This window comes from Oncorhynchus gorbuscha, linkage group LG14 (genome assembly GCF_021184085.1).
Source record: "Oncorhynchus gorbuscha isolate QuinsamMale2020 ecotype Even-year linkage group LG14, OgorEven_v1.0, whole genome shotgun sequence".
Classification (NCBI taxonomy): Eukaryota; Metazoa; Chordata; class Actinopteri; order Salmoniformes; family Salmonidae; genus Oncorhynchus; species Oncorhynchus gorbuscha.
In genome coordinates, this window is record NC_060186.1 from 17,326,602 (window position 1) to 17,347,515 (window position 20,914).

The 20,914-nt window shown below is 43.6% G+C and overlaps 1 protein-coding gene across 4 annotated transcripts; it reads left to right on the top strand.

Moving 5' to 3' along the window:
- The first annotated feature begins 11 nt into the window (after window positions 1-11).
- On the top strand, window positions 12-20,914 carry LOC123994767 (interleukin-15 receptor subunit alpha-like). Of its 4 annotated transcripts, none has more exons than XM_046297750.1 (8): window positions 12-216; window positions 13,592-13,783; window positions 13,979-14,008; window positions 18,243-18,353; window positions 18,490-18,666; window positions 20,103-20,144; window positions 20,268-20,340; window positions 20,433-20,914. In XM_046297750.1, the coding sequence occupies exons 1-8, from the start codon at window positions 21-23 to the stop codon at window positions 20,494-20,496; spliced, it is 885 nt and encodes a 294-aa protein (XP_046153706.1). In that variant the 5' UTR covers window positions 12-20; the 3' UTR covers window positions 20,497-20,914. The 4 variants fall into 4 exon arrangements, with proteins under 4 accessions (XP_046153706.1, XP_046153708.1, XP_046153709.1 ...); XM_046297753.1 differs by having other exon boundaries at window positions 27-226; XM_046297752.1 differs by lacking the exon at window positions 13,979-14,008.

The window sequence follows — 20,914 nt, forward strand, 5'->3', positions numbered from 1 at the left end:
TGTGGCAGCAACACATTTGGATGAAAGGTTTGCGGCGTTATCCACATACCACTTCAAAAGTTCGGAGATGCATATTATTTTCCTGTGGCTCAGTTCATCATCAAAGATACTTTATAGACACTCCTTTATTTAAACATTGGAATAGCAGGCTCCAGTGTCATGCGGCTGTGTCTCCTTTCCCTCCTTTTTATCATCAAAGTGTGTCGACTCAATATTGTAAGGCGAGGTCAGTACATTTTGTCTGTTACAATTATGTATAGTAAGGGATAAACGTCGTCCATGTGCAGAGTTAATTTTTCCAATATATTTTACAGAACGGCTTTGTTTATCCCGCTTATAGTACAGTTGCCAAATAAAAAATATACCTGTGGATTTTTTTCCTCCGTAGATTTTTTTTAATGAGCGAATTCATACTTTCGTATATTTTGGTTGCTAGTTCGATATTTATCTTCCCATGTTTCTAGTTTGACCAGCTGTTTTCAGAAACGGTTATTTTTTAACTAATTTGTCATATAAGCAGGTTTGCTGGCAGCAAACCATTTATCTAGCTAAATAAGCGACCCAGTCGTTCGTTCTTTATGTTCGGTTGCGGTGCTCAGTGGCAACGTTCGAATCCCTTGCTTACTGCTAGCTAGCCAACTAGCTACGGCTACAAAGTCACGCCCCGGCTCTGCTGTCAGAAATAACAGCCACTTGTAGTATTTTGCATTTGTTTACGCTGTTTATCCCACTTATACCACAGTTACCAAATAAAACAATACTATAAGCACACATTTACCGTTAGAAATAACATTTAACCAAATGCTAGTCTAAAAGAAATGGGAGATAATGTCTAGATGCTTTTTACAGTGTAGATCTAGTTTAAATACTGAACAAAAATAGCGGCCTCAGATCATACCATGGGTTCAAGAAGCTGGATGTGAGGGGCTAGCATGATTACACGTGTTTGTGAGGCTGTTTGGATTTACTGCCAAATTCTCTAAAATGAGATTCGAGGAGGCTAATGGTAGAGAAACTAATATTCAATTATCTGGCAACAGCTCTGGCGGACATTCCAGCAGTCAAAATACCAATTGCACGCTCCTTCAAAAAATTGCTGGCATTCTGTTGTATGACAAAACTGCACATTTTAGAGTGGCCTTTTATTGTCCCAAGCACAAGGTGCACCTGTAAAATTATCATGCTGTTTAATCAGCTTCTTTATATGCCACACCTGTCAGGTGGATGGATTATCTTGGCAAAGGAGAAATGATCACCAACAGGGATGTAAACAAATTTGTGCACAACATTTGAGAGAAATAAGCTTTTTGTGCGTATGAAATATTTCTTGGATCTTTTATTTCAGCTCATGAAACATGGGACATTTTACATGTTGCGTTTATATTTTTGATCAGTATACATTGCCTGGCTGAGCTAATGAGACAGTGGATTGCGCAGTCAGTTGGAACAGAGTAAATTCAATGTCATAGATTTAGTAGGGGGAATAGACACCGGCTAGAATGTGGTTTTAACCAATTGGCATACAGGATTAGACCCACTCGTTGTATAATTCCAAGGTAATGTACAGAACGTCTGTGTTTTATCCCTTACTATTTATTCATTTATTTCACACTGAATAATAAGCATATGTTTTTTTCTTTCTGTTATTTATTCATTAATGGTTATTTGGTGTGTCTGTGTGTGTTGTTGGGGATGCTACTCACCTGTTGGGGGCTGCCATCTGCATAGATTGAACAACACTCTTAAAAGGTGTTATCTAGAACCTAAAATGAACATTTTTGGTTCCAGGTAGAACTATCATTCTCTCATACACTCTTTGAAAAAGGGGTTATTCGACTGTCCCCATAGGATAACCGTTTTTGGTTCCAGGTAAAACACCTTTTGGTTCCATGTAGTACCCTCTGGTGAAAGGGTTCTACATGGAACCATGTTATAGACTGACCAGGTGAATCCAGGTGAAAGCTATGATCCTTTATTGATGACACTTGTTAAATCCACTTCCATCCGTGTAGATGAAGGGGAGGAGACGGGTTAAATAAATATTTAAAAATCTTGAGTCAATTGAGACATGGATTGTGTATGTGTGCCATTCAGTGGGTGAATGGGCAAGACAAAATATTTAAGTGCCTTTGAACAGGGTATGGTAGTAGGTGCCAGGTGCACCGGTTTTAGTGTGTCAATAACTACAACGCTGCTGGGTTTTTCACACTCAACAGTTTCCCGTGTGTATCAAAAATGGTCCTCCACCCAAAGGGCATCCAGCCATCTTGACTCAACTGTGGAAAGCAATCAACATGGGCCAGCTTCCCTGTGGAACATGTTTGACACCTTGTTGATTTCATGCCCCACGAATTCAGGCTGTTCTGAGGGCAAAAGGGGGTGCAACTCAATAATGTTTTGTACACATTTGTTTCAGATACTTTTTTTTTCTAATTTTTTTTCTATGTGTTTGGCCTGGTATGGTTCTCAATCAGAGGCAGCTGTCTATCGTTGTCTCTGATTGAGAGCCACACTTAGGTAGCCTGTTTTCCCGTTTTGAGTTGTGGGTGATTATTGTCTGGTTCGTGTTTGTTGCACCTGTCAGAACTGTTCGTTTATCGTTTTGTTGTTTTTGTTTGTGTATTCATTCTGGATTAAAAGTATTATGGACACGTACCACGCTGCACTTTGGTCCTCTTCACCTTCTTCCACCAATGAAAATCGTTACATGATTGTCCATGTTATTACTATCTTAAATCAATCATAGCCTATGTGTTAGTAAAGAAAAATGTGTTTTTAATTTTAAAAAGCAATGGGCAATTATTCTTTACCCAAATGGTCCCCAGAGGAAGAGGGCCTAATCACCGGTCCCTGTTTGAGAAATGCTGAAAGAAACCATGTTACCTTACCCTGAAAGCAGTCTAAGCCGAAAGAGGCCAGTTATGGACCTAAACTCAAACACTCATAAAAACATGAAATTGTCTATAAGCAAATAATGTAATTTTGGCCATAAGAAATCATTTTATATAAGTTATAGAAATTTATAGAAATATATGTATTTTTAAAATACATGTTGGAGAGATTTTTGAAATGTAAAACCACCTCAGCAGCCTCCCAACCTGAGTTTGGAAGGTTGGGAGTTCAATCCCCGGGTGAGTCCTACCAAAGACTGTAAATGAGACCTTATTCCTCTCTGCTTGGCACACAGCATAAAGGAGTGGATTCGGGGTAAGGCCCTGTGACAGATTAGGGGGTATACTTGCACATTAAGGGGCTTCATACTACAGAAACAGAAGATTTGATGCCTGGGACTTGTTATGGATAAAAGCCTATACAGACAGATTGGTATAATATATTTTCTTGTTGACAAGATGATAGGGATTCACCGAAGGGAAATATTGACCAACAGAGCATCGTTGAATAGTACTCTTCATGTACACCTCAAAAACAAACTAGTTTTTTTTTTATGTTTTGAGCTTCTGTGTTGTATATTAGTGTAATATTGGGATGTAAACTCAGACTGCATTTCAACTCAATATCTGACATGGTACAGGTGTGTTCTTCAATTTGCGCCAATACCCATGTGTGTGTGAGGTGTATACTTTTGATGCCATGAAGATTTTTAAGATTACCAAAAAACACCATGTGTGACCCTGTTTTAGCCCATTGTGAAACAGGAGTTGAACACAATTTGGCACATCTGTGGGCCAACCCAATGAAGGCTCTTTTAAAGGCTCTCTGAAATGTAATAGTTAAATTTCACACCTAGGGTTGCACATTTTGGGGAATATCCAGAGTAGGGCAGGGTGGTATACCGTTTTTTGCGATATTGATGCACGGACCGGTTTGGGTTTTTTGAATGTTTGGTTTGTTAAATGTAATACGCAGTGTGTAACACCCATTTCCTCTCTCTCCATGCCGCTTCCCACACAGTGTCATGTTTTGTCATTTATTATCTTGTCTTGTCCCTGTGCTTCCTTCTATTCGTTTCCCTCTGCTGGTCTTATTAGGTTCTTTCCCTCTTTCGATCCCTCTCTCTCCCCCTCCCTCTCTCACTCTCCCGCTCTCTCTTCTCTCTATCGTTCCGTTCCTGCTCCCAGCTGTTCCTATTCCCCTAATCAATCATTTAGTCTTCCCACACCTGTTCCCGATCCTTTTCCCTGATTAGAGTCCCTATTTCTCTCCTTGTTATTCGTTTCTGCCCTGTCGGTTCCTTGTCTAGAATTCACCGTGCTGTGTTTGTGTATCGCCCTGTCGTGTCGTGTTTTCCTCAGATGCTGCGTGGTGAGCAGGTGTCTGAGTCTGTTTGGTTCAAGTGCCTTCCCGAGGCAACCTGCTGTTCACCTGCTGTTCAAGATCGAGTCTCCAGTTTGTCCTCGTCTTTTCGAGTGAAAGTTGTGTTTTTTTGATTGTATTTACTTTACTGGATTAAAGACTCTGTTTTCGCCAAGTCGCTTTTGGGTCCTCTTTCACCTGCATGACAGAAGGAACCGACCAAGGAATGGACCCAGCGACTTCAGACGCTCGTTACACTGCCGTCGAGATCCAAGGAGCCATGCTCGGCAGACACGAGCAGGAATTGTCTGCTGCTCGCCATGCCGTGGAGAACCTGGCCGCTCAGGTTTCCGACCTCTCTGGACAGTTCCAGAGTCTTCGTCTCGTGCCACCTGTTACTTCCTGGCCTGCCGAGCCTCCAGAACCTAGGGTTAATAACCCACCTTGCTACTCCGGGCAGCCCACTGAGTGCCGCTCCTTTCTCACGCAGTGTGAGATTGTGTTCTCTCTCCAACCCAACACATACTCTAGAGAGAGAGCTCGGGTTGCTTACGTCATTTCACTCCTTACTGGCCGGGCTCGAGAATGGGGCACAGCTATCTGGGAGGCAAGGGCTGATTGCTCTAACAAGTACCAGAACTTTAAAGAGGAGATGATTCGGGTTTTTGACCGTTCAGTTTTTGGTAGGGAGGCTTCTAGGGCCCTGGCTTCCCTATGCCAAGGTGAACGGTCCATAACGGATTATTCTATTGAGTTTCGCACTCTTGCTGCCTCTAGTGAGTGGAACGAGCCGGCGCTGCTCGCTCGTTTTCTGGAGGGACTCCACGCAGTGGTTAAGGATGAGATTCTCTCCCGGGAGGTTCCTTCAGATGTGGACTCTTTGATTGCTCTCGCCATCCGCATAGAACGACGGGTAGATCTTCGTCACCGGGCTCGTGGAAGAGAGCTCGCATCAACGGTGTTTCCCTGCTCCGCATCGCAACCATCTCCCTCCTCTGGCTCAGAGACTGAGCCCATGCAGCTGGGAGGGATTCGCATCTCGACTAAGGAGAGGGAACGGAGGATCACCAACCGCCTGTGCCTCTATTGCGGAGTTGCTGGACATTTTGTTAATTCATGTCCAGTAAAAGCCAGAGCTCATCTGTAAGCGGAGGGCTACAGGTGAGCGCAACTACTCAAGTCTCTCCATCAAAATCCTGTACTACTTTGTCGGTCCATCTACGCTGGACCGGTTCGGGTGCTACATGTAGTGCCTTGATTGACTCTGGGGCTGAGGGTTGTTTCATGGACGAAGCATGGGTTCGGAAACATGACATTCCTTTCAGAGAGTTAGAGAAGCCTACGCCCATGTTCGCCTTAGATGGTAGTCATCTTCCCAGTATCAGATTTGAGACACTACCTTTAACCCTCACAGTATCTGGTAACCACAGTGAGACTATTTCTTTTTTGATTTTTCGTTCACCGTTTACACCTGTTGTTTTGGGTCATCCCTGGCTAGTATGTCATAATCCTTCTATTAATTGGTCTAGTAATTCTATCCTATCCTGGAACGTTTCTTGTCATGTGAAGTGTTTAATGTCTGCCATCCCTCCCGTTTCTTCTGTCCCTACTTCTCAGGAGGAACCTGGCGATTTGACAGGAGTGCCGGAGGAATATCATGATCTGCGCACGGTCTTCAGTCGGTCCCGAGCCAACTCCCTTCCTCCTCACCGGTCGTATGATTGTAGTATTGATCTCCTTCCGGGGACCACTCCTCCTCGGGGTAGACTATACTCTCTGTCGGCTCCCGAACGTAAGGCTCTCGAGGATTATTTGTCTGTGTCTCTTGACGCCGGTACCATAGTGCCTTCTTCCTCTCCGGCCGGGGCGGGGTTCTTTTTGTTAAAAAGAAGGACGGTACTCTGCGCCCCTGCGTGGATTATCGAGGGCTGAATGACATAACGGTTAAGAATCGTTATCCGCTTCCCCTTATGTCATCAGCCTTCGAGATTCTGCAGGGAGCCAGGTGCTTTACTAAGTTGGACCTTCGTAACGCTTACCATCTCGTGCGCATCAGAGAGGGGGACGAGTGGAAAACGGCGTTTAACACTCCGTTAGGGCATTTTGAGTACCGGGTTCTGCCGTTTGGTCTCGCCAATGCGCCAGCTGTTTTTCAGGCATTAGTTAATGATGTTCTGAGAGACATGCTGAACATCTTTGTTTTTGTCTATCTTGACGATATCCTGATTTTTTCTCCGTCACTCGAGATTCATGTTCAGCACGTTCGACGTGTTCTACAGCGCCTTTTAGAGAATTGTCTCTACGTAAAGGCTGAGAAGTGCTCTTTTCATGTCTCCTCCGTTACTTTTCTCGGTTCCGTTATTTCCGCTGAAGGCATTCAGATGGATTCCGCTAAGGTCCAAGCTGTCAGTGATTGGCCCGTTCCAAGGTCACGTGTCGAGTTGCAGCGCTTTTTAGGTTTCGCTAATTTCTATCGGCGTTTCATTCGTAATTTCGGTCAAGTTGCTGCCCCTCTCACAGCTCTTACTTCTGTCAAGACGTGTTTTAAGTGGTCCGGTTCCGCCCAGGGAGCTTTTGATCTTCTAAAAGAACGTTTTACGTCCGCTCCTATCCTCGTTACTCCTGACGTCACTAGACAATTCATTGTCGAGGTTGACGCTTCAGAGGTAGGCGTGGGAGCCATTCTATCCCAGCGCTTCCAGTCTGACGATAAGGTTCATCCTTGCGCTTATTTTTCTCATCGCCTGTCGCCATCTGAGCGCAACTATGATGTGGGTAACCGTGAACTGCTCGCCATCCGCTTAGCCCTAGGCGAATGGCGACAGTGGTTGGAGGGGGCGACCGTTCCTTTTGTCGTTTGGACAGACCATAAGAACCTTGAGTACATCCGTTCTGCCAAACGACTTAATGCCCGTCAAGCTCGTTGGGCGTTGTTTTTCGCTCGTTTCGAGTTTGTGATTTCTTACCGTCCGGGTAGCAAGAACACCAAGCCTGATGCCTTATCCCGTCTGTTTAGTTCTTCTGTGGCTTCTACTGATCCCGAGGGGATTCTTCCTTATGGGCGTGTTGTCGGGTTAACAGTCTGGGGAATTGAAAGACAGGTTAAGCAAGCACTCACGCACACTGCGTCGCCGCGCGCTTGTCCTAGTAACCTCCTTTTCGTTCCTGTTTCCACTCGTCTGGCTGTTCTTCAGTGGGCTCACTCTGCCAAGTTAGCTGGTCATCCCGGTGTTCGAGGCACTCTTGCGTCTATTCGCCAGCGCTTTTGGTGGCCGACTCAGGAGCGTGACACGCGCCGTTTCGTGGCTGCTTGTTCGGACTGCGCGCAGACTAAGTCGGGTAACTCTCCTCCTGCCGGTCGTCTCAGACCGCTCCCCATTCCTTCTCGACCATGGTCTCACATCGTCCTAGACTTCATTACCGGTCTGCCTTTGTCTGCGGGGAAGACTGTGATTCTTACGGTTGTCGATAGGTTCTCTAAGGCGGCACATTTCATTCCCCTCGCTAAACTTCCTTCCGCTAAGGAGACGGCACAAATCATTATCGAGAATGTATTCAGAATTCATGGCCTCCCGTTAGACGCCGTTTCAGACAGAGGCCCGCAATTCACGTCACAGTTTTGGAGGGAGTTCTGTCGTTTGATTGGTGCGTCCGTCAGTCTCTCTTCCGGGTTTCATCCCCAGTCTAACGGTCAAGCAGAGAGGGCCAATCAGACGATTGGTCGCATACTACGCAGCCTTTCTTTCAGAAACCCTGCGTCTTGGGCAGAACAGCTCCCCTGGGCAGAATACGCTCACAATTCGCTTCCTTCGTCTGCTACCGGGTTATCTCCGTTTCAGAGTAGTCTGGGTTACCAGCCTCCTCTGTTCTCATCCCAGCTTGCCGAGTCCAGCGTTCCCTCCGCTCAAGCGTTTGTCCAACGTTGTGAGCGCACCTGGAGGAGGGTGAGGTCTGCACTTTGCCGTTACAGGACACAGACTGTGAGAGCCGCCAATAAACGCAGGATTAAGAGTCCAAGGTATTGTTGCGGCCAGAGAGTGTGGCTTTCCACTCGCAACCTTCCTCTTACGACAGCTTCTCGTAAGTTGACTCCGCGGTTCATTGGTCCGTTCCGTGTCTCCCAGGTCGTCAATCCTGTCGCTGTGCGACTGCTTCTTCCGCGACATCTTCGTCGCGTCCATCCTGTCTTCCATGTCTCCTGTGTCAAGCCCTTTCTTCGCACTCCCGTTCGTCTTCCCTCCCCCCTCCCGTCCTTGTCGAGAGCGCACCTATTTACAAGGTACATAAGATCATGGACATGCGTTCTCGGGGACGGGGTCACCAATACTTAGTGGATTGGGAGGGTTACGGTCCTGAGGAGAGGAGTTGGGTTCCGTCTCGGGACGTGCTGGACCGTTCACTCATTGATGATTTCCTCCGTTGCCGCCAGGATTCCTCCTCGAGTGCGCCAGGAGGCGCTCGGTGAGTGGGGGGTACTGTCATGTTTTGTCATTTATTATCTTGTCTTGTCCCTGTGCTTCCTTCTATTCGTTTCCCTCTGCTGGTCTTATTAGGTTCTTTCCCTCTTTCTATCCCTCTCTCTCCCCTCCCTCTCTCACTCTCCCGCTCTCTCTTCTCTCTATCGTTCCGTTCCTGCTCCCAGCTGTTCCTATTCCCCTAATCAATCATTTAGTCTTCCCACACCTGTTCCCGATCCTTTTCCCTGATTAGAGTCCCTATTTCTCTCCTTGTTATTCGTTTCTGCCCTGTCGGTTCCTTGTCTAGAATTCACCGTGCTGTGTTTGTGTATCGCCCTGTCGTGTCGTGTTTTCCTCAGATGCTGCGTGGTGAGCAGGTGTCTGAGTCTGTTTGGTTCAAGTGCCTTCCCGAGGCAACCTGCTGTTCACCTGCTGTTCAAGATCGAGTCTCCAGTTTGTCCTCGTCTTTTCGAGTGAAAGTTGTGTTTTTTTGATTGTATTTACTTTACTGGATTAAAGACTCTGTTTTCGCCAAGTCGCTTTTGGGTCCTCTTTCACCTGCATGACACACAGACCTAGCCCCAGCTCGTGTCACTCAAGGAGCGCATTTGTTGTTCCTCGACCACGAGACACTTGCGTTCAGTCTGCATGGTCAATACAGCACATGCAACAAGGTTGATGACAACGATGCAGTTGTCCCTTTGTTTCTTAATATACATCTACTAGCATTCTATAATTACACTATTAGCTTGTGTTTCTTAATCTGCAAACAGCTAGTTGTTCCTAAATCGTGTTAGCTGCTAATGCTAATAAATGCACTGAGTAAGAGCACGCGTAATTAGCCATACAGCCTGAGAATACCAGTGATGGTGTAGATCTAAATCAGCGTGTTGTTTGTGCAACAGTGTCTTCTAAATTAAATAGGTAAACACAAAGCAAGAATGTCTTGGCTACATGAAGTAAGTATCTAAGAGAAAACATTCAATGTAGCCAAAGATTATATGGTCCCGTAGAAAAGGTATATAAACACTTTAGAGCCTACCCTGTCGCAATAACTCCTTGGCATTTTCATTAGTTGTCATGTCAAACAACACAGTATTAAAAGTGCCCACTATTATATTCTAACTAAATAATTAGAATAGACATTCTATTTCCATGAGTCCAACAGTTGACATAAGTGTTTTGCTCTAAATTGCAACATTTGGTTAAAAACAAGGCCCAGATTGCTTGCCCATATTGTGTAGCCCTACGTGGCAGAGTAGAAATGATCTGAAATGCAGATTTTGTGGGGGTTGAAGTTGAATTGAACAGTATAAAACAATCATAATGGAGAAAGACCCATTGAAATCACTTAGAATGTATGTGTCGCCACCCTAGGGTCACACACTACATATAAAGCAAATATTGAACTTTTATTATTAAAAAACATAAAATACCGTCATACCGTATAAAATTCAAATACTGAGATATACTATTTTTGCCATATTGCCCGACCCTAATTCAGAGGTGGAAACTTTCCGTGGGAATATATGGGAATTAACAGGAATATATGGGAATTAATGGAAATATATGCAAATTAATATCATTAAAATGTAGATGTTTTTTGCATTGGATATATTTACCATATCATATGGACATAAACTTTTTACCTTATCATAAGTAGACTTAATTGCACATTATTAAATCCTTCCAAAATAAAAAAAAATTAAACTATTTAGTTACGAATTAAACTTTAATTAAATAAGTTGACTCTTCACATGGGATGATTTCACTGAACAACAAAAGAAAGGGAATATTGAATGATCCCCAATTATCCATCGCATCTCCCAAAAACGTTTTCAACATACATCTGTAAAATGATAGTCTAGAAACTAAAGGTTTAGTTGTCTTCCCCTCAGGCATCCATGTCTTCTCCCCGGACCTCCTCAATGACCTCCTCAATGTCCACCTCCTGAACATCAGACTCTGAGGCCTCATCTTCACTGTCACTTTCCAACCTTGTTGAGGATGGCTCGTTGTCAAGCTCAAAAAGCCTCAGATTTGCCCGGATGGCCACCAATTGTTTAACCCTTGTATTGGTCAACCTTTTGCATGCTTTGGTGTGTGTGCTCCTAAACCAGGACCAGTTGCGCTCTGAGGCGGCTGATGTCGGTGGGATTTGGAGGATGATGGTGGCAACAAGGGAAAGAGCCTCAGATCCACAAAGTCCCTTCCACCAGGTGGTTGATGAGATATGTTGGCACGACTGCCATATTGCATCTCCATCCCAAAGACCTTGCTTGGAAGTGTACTTCGCCAGACTGCCAAGAACCTTCCCCTCATCCAAGCCAAGGGGGCGAGACACGATATTGATGACACCAGAGTCCTTGTTGATCTCTGCACCAGACAGGAAGCTCTTGCCAGCATACTTGGGGTCCAACGTATTTGCTGCGGCATGTATGGGTTTCAGGCAGAAGTCTTCACGCTTTTGATGTATTTCAGAACTGCAGTTTCCTCTGCTTAGAGCAACAATGAAGTGGGCAGGGCAGTACATATTTCTTCTTTACAACTGCAGCAGAGTCTGAATATCAGACAGGAAGGCATTGTCTCCCTCAATCTGTGTAATGGCTACTGCTATAGGTTTCAAGAGTTTCAGGCTGCTTACCACTCTCGCCCAAAATACATCATCCAGAAGGATCCTCTTGATGGGGCTGTCCATATCGGCAGACTGTGATATGGCCATTTCTTGGAGAGACTCCTTCCCCTCCAGGAGACTGTCAAACATGATGACAACACCACCCCAACGGGTGTTGCTGGGCAGGTTCAATGTGGTGCTCTTATTCTTCTCACTTTGCTTGGTGAGGTAGATTGCTGCTATAACTTGATGACCCGTCACATACCTAACCATTTCCTTGGCTCTCTTGTAGAGTGTATATATTGTTTTCAGTGCCATGATGTCCTTGAGGAGCAGATTCAATGCATGAGCAGCACAGCCAATGGGTGTGATGTGAGAGTGGGACTCCTCCACTTTAGACCACGCAGGCTTCATGTTCACAGAATTGTCTGTCACCAGTGCAAATACCTTCTGTGTTCCAAGGTCATTGATGACTGCCTTCAGCTCATCTGCAATGAAGAGACCGGTGTGTCTGTTGTCCCTTGTCTGTGCTCTTGTAGAATACTGGTTGAGGGGTGGAGATGATGTAGTTAATTATTCCTTGCCCACAAACATTTGGCCACCCATCATAGATGATTGCAAAACAGTCTGCTTTCTCCGTGATTTGCTTGACCTTCACATGAACTCTGTTGAACTCTGTATCCAGCAAATTACTAGATAAAGCATGTCTGGTTAAAGGGGTGTATGCTGGGTGAAGAACATTCAGAAATCTCTTCCAATACACATTGCCTGTGAGCATCAGAGGTGAACCAGTTGCGTACACAGCTCGAGCAAGACATCCATCAGCATTTCTCTGACTACGTTCCTCCATTGAGTCAGAAAACTTCTGATTCCAGGAGGACAATGAGCTGTTGCTATCGAATAAGGTGTCTGATTCATAATTTTCACCTCGAATAGAAGTAGAAGGACTTTTGTCAGAGGTTGCTTGTTGTGAGCGCTGAGGGAACTTTATGCACTTGGCCAGATGATTTTGCATCTTTGTTGCATTCTTCACATATGATTTGGCACAGTATTTGCAAATGTACACAGCTTGTCCTTCTACACTAGCAGCAGTGAAATGTCTCCACATATCAGATAGTGCCTGTGGCATTTTCCTGTAAAGGTTAGAAAAAAATGAGTAAAAAACCCCAAACCAATACAATTCAATGTACAGATAAATAGTTAAGCAGATGAAACAACTCCTTTGTAAGATACATGTTTTAAAATGAAACATGTATGGAAACAGGTGAATTAACACTCCAGATAGCAGGCTGAAGCAAGCTAAAACCCACATGGTAGCAAAGACTAACTAGAGGAAATAGTTAGAAATGATTTAAACAAACTTTGCTGTAGGCTACTATTTACTAGTTAACAAAAAAACATGTATGTCATATAAAATATATTCACCCCACCCAGTATTGTAATCAAAACTTACCAGAAAGCATGTAGTCCTTGGCTCAGACAGTGTAGTAGTGTGGGCTCAATAGCATCTCATTAGTGTGCAAGATCTTGTACATGTGATGGAAGAATTCTCTGTGCAATTCCATTGAATAGGGGATAGTTTAACCATAATATACCACAAGACTTAGAATTGCTTTATGTGTATCCTACAAATTTAAGCAAAATTCCCCAAATTCCCGGGCTTAACTTCCCATGGAAAATTTGCGGAATATTTCTGGAAATTTACCGGAAAGTTTCCGACCCTTTGCAAACCTATTCACACCCATTGTCTTGCTTATATTGTCCTTAAAACACTACTCAAACATATCTTTCCTCTCTTGCTATGTTTTCTACTAACCTTCCAGAGAGACCATGAGTAATGGCGAACATTGTTAAAGGCCCGGTGCAGTGAAAATGCATGTTCTTTCTCTATTATATATTATATTATGCAACAACTGAAGAAACTAATGTGTGATGTAATAGTTGTTGGTTGAAAATACAATCTACACAGGACCTTCATCCATGTAAAATGTGCTGATTAGGAGTTTTGGCTTGCCTGGTGACATCACCGGATGGTATAAATTAGTTGACCAATAACAAAGAGAGTTTGAAAACTCTCTGCCAATAACAGCTAATTTTCAGATTACATATCCCTCCCAATAGGTCCTACTGCTTAGATGCCCTTTCCTCCCCACTCAGACAGCTCCCAGACCGTCCTAGCACAATTCTTTTTTTTTTAACTTTGGATCCACCCCAGTATTATGGGAACACACCTTATTTACTTAGTCACCTTCTCATCACCCCTCAGACGTGTGCCCACCTCTGCCTCAGTGTGAGCTCACCAAGCCCTTGAAAAAGTTGGATAGATATCAAGAAAACTACTCTGTACACTACCAGTGTGTGGATGGCTATGTGAGGATGGCGGGGACCTCCAGTCGCATCAAGTGCAAACGAATTAATCAGGTTCTTCAGTGGGAAGGCCCAACACTGATATGCATTCGTAAGTAGATGCGCTACCCACCTATGACACATTAAGACAGACAAGCCACACCTATAAGATCAGGTATTCCAATTATGCAATGACTATAGACTACATCTGTAATGCATATAATTTACATATAAAGAGCAGGTATGAGACTAGATATTTGGAACAAATGTGTGCATTTTCTGTCTGATTCTTTCATGCTTATTCCAGCCAACCCATCTATTCCAACTACGATAGTACGTGAGTATTGCCTGTCTGCATGCCTGCCTGCCTGCCAGAGAGAGAAGAAGAGACATTCCTGAATGTTGTTAATAATTGCCAAAGCGGGATGGCAGGAAATGGTTGTAGTGAGTTTCATGTCAGGGGAGATCAGTGAGATTAAAGCCAGCATCTCTCTAGTTTTAGTTTAGTTTTCAGGCTGTGAAAGAGAAACAGTGCAGATAAAAACTCTATAGAGTTGTTCTCAGTTCCTTATTGGTACTTTTCCATCTAGACTTACTCCCACACCAGGGTGTCACCAGTGTTAATGTCACGGTTAGCCATTGTTATGTAAATGCTCCCGAGTGGCGCAGCAGTCTAAGGCACCGCGTCTCAGTGCAAGAGGCGTCACTACAGTCCCTGGTTTGAATCCAGGCTGTATCACATCCGGGCCGGGATTGGGAGTCCCATAGCGCGGCGCACAATTGGTACAGCATTGGCCGGGGTAGGCCTTCATTGTAAATAAGAATTTGTTCTTAACTGACTTGCATAGTTAAATAAAGGTTAAATGTAAAAAAATAAAATGACAGCTGAAAAGTACCCAGGCCCTTGCCTTGGCTCCAAGTCAGAGCAGGTCCACCGGAGACACGGGTGCCAGCCCGCATAGAGGGAAACAGAAAAGTCTGAGCCTTTTGGGTTAAACACTGGGTTAAATTGTCAGTAGAGAGCCTCCAGAGTTGCGAAGTTGTCTAAGGCAGTGCTAGCTGTGCCACTAGAGATCCTGGCTCTGTCGCAGCCAACCGGGAGACCCATGGGGCGGCACACAATTGGCCCAACGTCGATCGGGTTAGGGGAGGGTTTGGCCGGCAGGGATGTTCCTGTCCCTTCGCGCACTAGCGACTCCTGTGGCGCAGTGCACCCTGGCACGGTCGCCAGGTGTATGGTGTTTCCTCCGACACATTGGTGCGGCTGGCTTCCGGGTTAAGCGGGCGTTGTGTCAAGAAGCAGTGCGGCTTGGCTGGGTTGTGTTTCAGAGGACGCACGGCTCTCGACCTTCGCCTCTCCCGAGTCCACACGGAGTTTCAGCGATGGGACAGGACTGTAATTACCAATTGGGGAGGGACAGAGAGACAGAGAGAGAGAATCATTATCTCTGATATCTGGGAAATTAGCCAATTGGTTAGCATGGGACTTGTGTTCTTTCAACCTCATAGACGTAGGGTGAAACCATCTAAATACACTTTAGTAGCTGTACAACGTTTCCATAACGTTCCTGTATGGTTTGAACATAAGGCAGTTAAAAAAAAATAAGTACAAGTTTGAAAGTAAAATGGAAAGTACCATAGGGGAAAGGGTGCAGATTTATTTTAATACCGTAGACTAAAAATAACTTACCACCGTGACAAACGCACTTGAGTCTACATTAGTAATATCCTCTCTCCTTTCCTCTTCTTGTCATCACCACAACTTTCACTTTCTCTCCTATCCTTTTGGGTAAGTGATCTGTATGACACAGTTTATGTAAAGATACATTGTATGGAACATTCTGTACATTGCCAATGGACCTAAGGCAGCGTTTCCCAAACTCGGTCCTCGGGAGCCCAAGGGTTACACGTTTTGGGTTTTGCCCTAACACTACACAGCTGATTCAACACGTGAGGATTAGTTGATTATTTGAATCAGCTGTGTAGTGCTAGGGAAAAACCAAAATGTGCAGCCCCTTGGTTAGGGAAATGACGACCTAAGGGAAAGGGTCCACTGACATTGATCAGATTGTAGTTATCAACCGTCTGAGTACACGATGCGATTCTCTCTGTGCTTTGAGCTGTTTCTGTGTCCAACCCCACACTGTGTGCAGGTGTTTAAAAAAAACTTTGGCTGGGACCTCTAGTGCCTTCAGAAAGTATTCACACCCTTTGACTTTTTTCACATTTTGTTGTGTTACAAAGTGGAATTCAAATGGATTTAATTGTCATTTTTTTGTCAACAATCTACACAACATACTCCTTAATGTCTAAGTGGAAAAAATGATAATATATAACATGTACCAGTCAAAGGTTTGGACACCCATACTCATTCAAGGATTTTTCTTTATGTTTTACTATTTTCTACATTGTAGAATAATAGTGAAGACATCAAAACTATGAAATAACACATATGGAGTCATGTAGTAACCAAAAAAGTGTTAAAAAAATCAAAATATATGTTATATTTGAGATTCTGCAAAGTAGCCACTGTTTGCCTTGATGACAGCTTTGCACACTCTTGGCATTCTATCAACGAGCTTCACTTGGAATGTTTTTGAAAAAGTATTGAAGGAGTTCCCACATATGCTGAGCACTTGTTGGCTGCTTTTCCTTCACTCTGTGGTCCAACTCATCCTAAACCATCACAATTGGGTTGCGGTGGGTGATTGTGGAGGCCAAGTCATCTCATGCAGCACTCCATCACTCTCTTCTTGGTCAAATAGCCCTTACACAGCCTGAAGGTATGTTTTGGGTCATTGTCCTGTTGAAAAACAAATGATAGTCCCACTAAGCACAAACTGGATGGGATGGTGTATCGCTACAGAATGCTGTGGTGGCCATGCTGGTTAAGTGTGCCTTGAATTCTAAATAAATCACTGACAGTGTCACCAGCCAAGCACCCCCACACCTCCACCTCCATGCTTCACGGTGGGAACCACACATGCGGAGATCACCTACTTTGCGTCTCACAAAGACATGGCAGTTGGAACCAAAAATATCAAATTTGATTTGATTTCCACCAGTCTAATGTCCATTGCTCGTGTTTCTTGGCCCAAGTAAGTCTCTTATTCTTATTGGTGTCCTTTAGTAGTGGTTTCTTTGCAGCAATTCGACCATGAAGGCCTTATTCGCGTTCTACTCTGAACAGTTGATGTTGAGATGTGTCTGTTACTTGAACTCTGTGAAGCATTTATTTAGGCTGCAATTTCTGAGGCTGGTAACTTTAATGAACTTATCCTCTGCAGCAGAGGTAACTCGGGGTCTTCCTTTCCTGTGGCGGTCCTCATGAGAGCCAGTTTCATCATTGCGCTTGATGGTTTTTGCGACTGCACTTGAAAAAACTTTAAACGTTTTTTAAATGTTCTGCATTGACTGACATTCATGCCTTGAAGTAATGATGGACTTTCATTTCTCTTTGCTTATTTGAGCTGTTCTTGCCGTAATATGGACTTGGTCTTTTACCAAGTAGGGCTATCGTCTGTATACCAACCCTACTTTGTCACAACACAACTGATTGGCTCAAACGCATTAAGAAGGAAAGAAATTCCACAAATGAACTTTTAACAAGGCACACCTGTTAATTGAAATACATTCCAGGTGACTACCTCCTGAAGCTGGTTGAGAGAATGCTAAGAGTGTGCAAAGCTGTCATCAAGGCAAAGGGTGGCTACTTTGAAGAATCTCAAATATAAAATATATTCTGATTTGTTTAACACTTTTTTGGTTACCACATGATTCCATGTGTTATTTCATCATTTTTATATCTTCACTATCATTCTACAATGTAGAAAACAGTAAAAAATAAAGATAAACCCTTGAATGAGTAGGTGTGTCCAAACTTTTGACTGGTACTGTATATTTCCATGCTAGGTTGGAATAATACTGTTAAAATGATGTCAATACCTTTTTAGTGTAGGAGCTGTTTGAAAAGCCCGTCTGAAATTTCAAACTGTTTTGGGGGGATTACGTTTTGGCCTACATGGTGACATCACCATGCAGTAAATTAGTTAATAGACCAATAAGAAAGAGTTCCAAACCTCTGCCACTAACAGCAAATTTTCTTTCCCCCTCCGACTCAGACCACTCCCAGACAGTCCTAGCAAAATTGTTGCTATTTTGGTTTCTTTTTAACCATTTCGCAGTAAGTTACCCAGAAATTATTGTTACCGAGAAATTATTTGATATTAAGCTAAAAACAGCTGCATTAGACCTTTTAAACGCTATTATTGCACACCGAGTGAGTCTATGCAACTTATGTGGCTAAGAAACATTCAAAACATTTCAGATTTTCATTTTAAATTCACTTGTAAACATTTCTTAAAACATCATTCCATTTTGATACTATGGGGTGTTGTGTGTAGATCAGTGACACAAATGTTTAATTCAATCAATTTTAAATTCAGGTTGTAACACAACAAAATGTGGAAGAATTTGAGGGGTGTGAATACTCTCTGAAGGCACTTTATGTCCCTGCCCTGGCTGTATTGATTTCTTATGACTGACCTATTTTATCCTCTCTCCCCCAATAGCTTCAATAACCCACAAGAGGACTCCATCTCCCATAGTGCACCTCTCAGTGCCCACAGGGAGAATTAGCCCAAGACCGACCACTCCCAGTTCACTTTTATCTCCAATACTGCGTATGTCCCTCCCAATTTTCATCAATTGCTGCCTTTCTTCTCTCCGTATGTTAATGATCAATGTGAGGTATGGTTGGACAGGTCAGTTAAAACTGTTGCTCTGACCTTTGCCCCCTAACCCTGGATCCTGTCACAGAGAACCAAGAGGTAATTACTACTGTTACAGTGACAACCACCATCATCGATGACCTTACATTAGTGCCAGTGGATAAGTCCAGTGCGGTGACCTCTGTCTTCACGAAGACTGTTTCTCCATCAGAGAGTTACTGTGTCTCCAACAGAACCCCAACCTCCAGTGAGGATCCAGTTGGCGGTGAGGAGACTTGTCCCATAGTATATCACTCTACTGAATAGTACAGATATGTTTTTGTTGCATTTATTTAAAGATCTATGTTTGGTAATGGTCCATTCTGGTGTACTGTTCTTTGTTGTTCATGCTAGACCAGGGGTTCCCAAACTTTTTTTGGCCCACGACCCCATTTTGATATCTGAAAATTCTCATGGCTCCATGTGAAAAAAAAATGAATTAAAATGTTATTAACAGCCAATGTTGCTTTTTTATTTGGAGCCTTTCCCTTACTGATGCTGTTTTCTGTTAGAAACATGGTTGGCTTTTGAAAGACTCTACTATAACAAGTCTTTCCTCTGAATTCACTGATTTGGTCAGTCATCTGTATAATGTTTTTTTATTTCCCAACCCAGCATGCTGGTGTTCAGTTTGTTCTGTTTCCCAAATGTGTCTATTACATAGGCAAGGAGACACATTTTCTTTTCATTACACAGAAATTCAACCAAGTCTGTTTTTGTTACATCCATTATGAATGACAACAGTTACTCCATCAATGTGAAAAATCTTTCCAATACTCCCCTCCATAACCACCAAGCCTTGGTGTGAAGTAGAACATTGTCATGCTCTGATCCCATATCTCCACATAGTTTAGTGAACAGGTGTGTACACAGTGGATGTGGTTTGATGTAGTTCACAATCGAAGTTACCTGCTGCAGTATATCTCCCGAGTTCTGTGCTCAGGACTTTTGCCGCCAGTTGCTCTCGGTGTATCATACAATGCGTCAATATGGCAGAGGGAGACATTCATAACTAGGGTGCAGAGGCCTGCCCACCTTCCCACCATAGATGGAGCCCCATCTGTGCAAAGCCCACTATTCGATCACATGGAATCTGTTCTTCGTCAATATAGCCACGCAGCACACTGAACATCCCCTGTGCTGTTTCATGCTCGGTAATCGTGAGACAGAACGTTATGTCCGACATGTATAGCGAACAAAACTCAATGCATGGGCATCTCTGCTCTCACAACTAACGTTAATTTGGAGCATAAGCTGGGAAGTGTTTGAGTCGTTCACTCAGTTTCCTCTTGAATGCTAGCAATCACATTCATTATTTGTTTAACAGTGTTATCTGAGGTATTGATGTGAGCTTCTGTGCTGGTGCCTCCCCCCACACATTGAACATTTTCCTGTAACCCCATTTTTATATCCGGTAACCCCACTTAGGTTCGCGACCCCTCGTTTTGGAACCGCTGTGCTAGACGATGCTAGTCTTTAGAGAAAACTTCCTGTGTTCCTCTGCCAGCTGTCTTAACTCCCACTGATCTCTCCTGGCAAGGGCATGCTAACCACACACTCACTACAACCATTTCCTGGCATCATTCTTTGATCATTACTACCACACTCATGAATCACTCAAGACTTTTAATTACTTATGCAGTCTCTCTCTCTCACTCTCAGATGGAAGCACTGGGAAGAGTTCTGCTACAGCCATATATGCGGGTGAGTAGGCTACCACACAGAGATTACAGGGAGGGAGAGAAGGAGTATAACAGGAAGTAATTCTGAGTCCTTTCTCCTGATGGTTTTGTTTTTCTCTTTGTTCCCATTGAATGGAAATCCTAGGTGTAGGTGGGGTGGTAGTAACCATCTTGCTGGTTGCAGCGTTTGGAGTACTAATGTTTTGGAGAAGGAAATGGTAAGATTGGCTGGTCAACCAGTGTTTCTTGTGGGAAGGGGGTCTTATTACGTCTCTGTTGAATTCCAAACACTTTCTCTCTCTTATGACAGGATGCAGCGGCTTGATCTGTCGCCAACACCAGACAAAATAGTGCAAATTAATGTTGTGACATGAGCCACACTCCTTAGTGCCCTGACTGACAACCAGCAGCCACTTAGAAAAGAGAAAAGTGCATCAGTCTGATGGTGGGGGGACAATGACCTTGGATTGGACAAGAGGTGGACCAAAAATGTATGGCCTCGACCTCGTTGTCCTCGTGTGGAAAATTAAAATACCTAAAGCATCACCCAAATGGATTAATTTAAGACATATTGATTAATTTCATTTATTAATTAATATCCTTAAACTATTTTGAGGATAGATTCTAAATTAATATGGAAGCATATTGGTTATATTAAAAAACAATGAACTACAGTGCATTCAGAAAGTATGCAGACCCCTTGACTTTTTCCACATTTTGTTACAGCCTTATTTTTAAAAAATCAAAAAATCAAAACATAATGACAAAGCAAAAACAGATTTTTAGACATTT

Excerpts from the sequence above, each read along its gene's own strand:
- LOC123994767 (XM_046297750.1), top strand. The coding sequence starts at position 21 with ATGAAAGGTTTGCGGCGTTATCCACATACCACTTCAAAAGTTCGGAGA. Across the intron at positions 18,667-20,102 it reads CAGTGAGGATCCAGTTGGCG|ATGGAAGCACTGGGAAGAGT; the intron begins GTGAGGAGACTT and ends TCTCACTCTCAG. Across the intron at positions 20,341-20,432 it reads ATGTTTTGGAGAAGGAAATG|GATGCAGCGGCTTGATCTGT; the intron begins GTAAGATTGGCT and ends CTCTTATGACAG.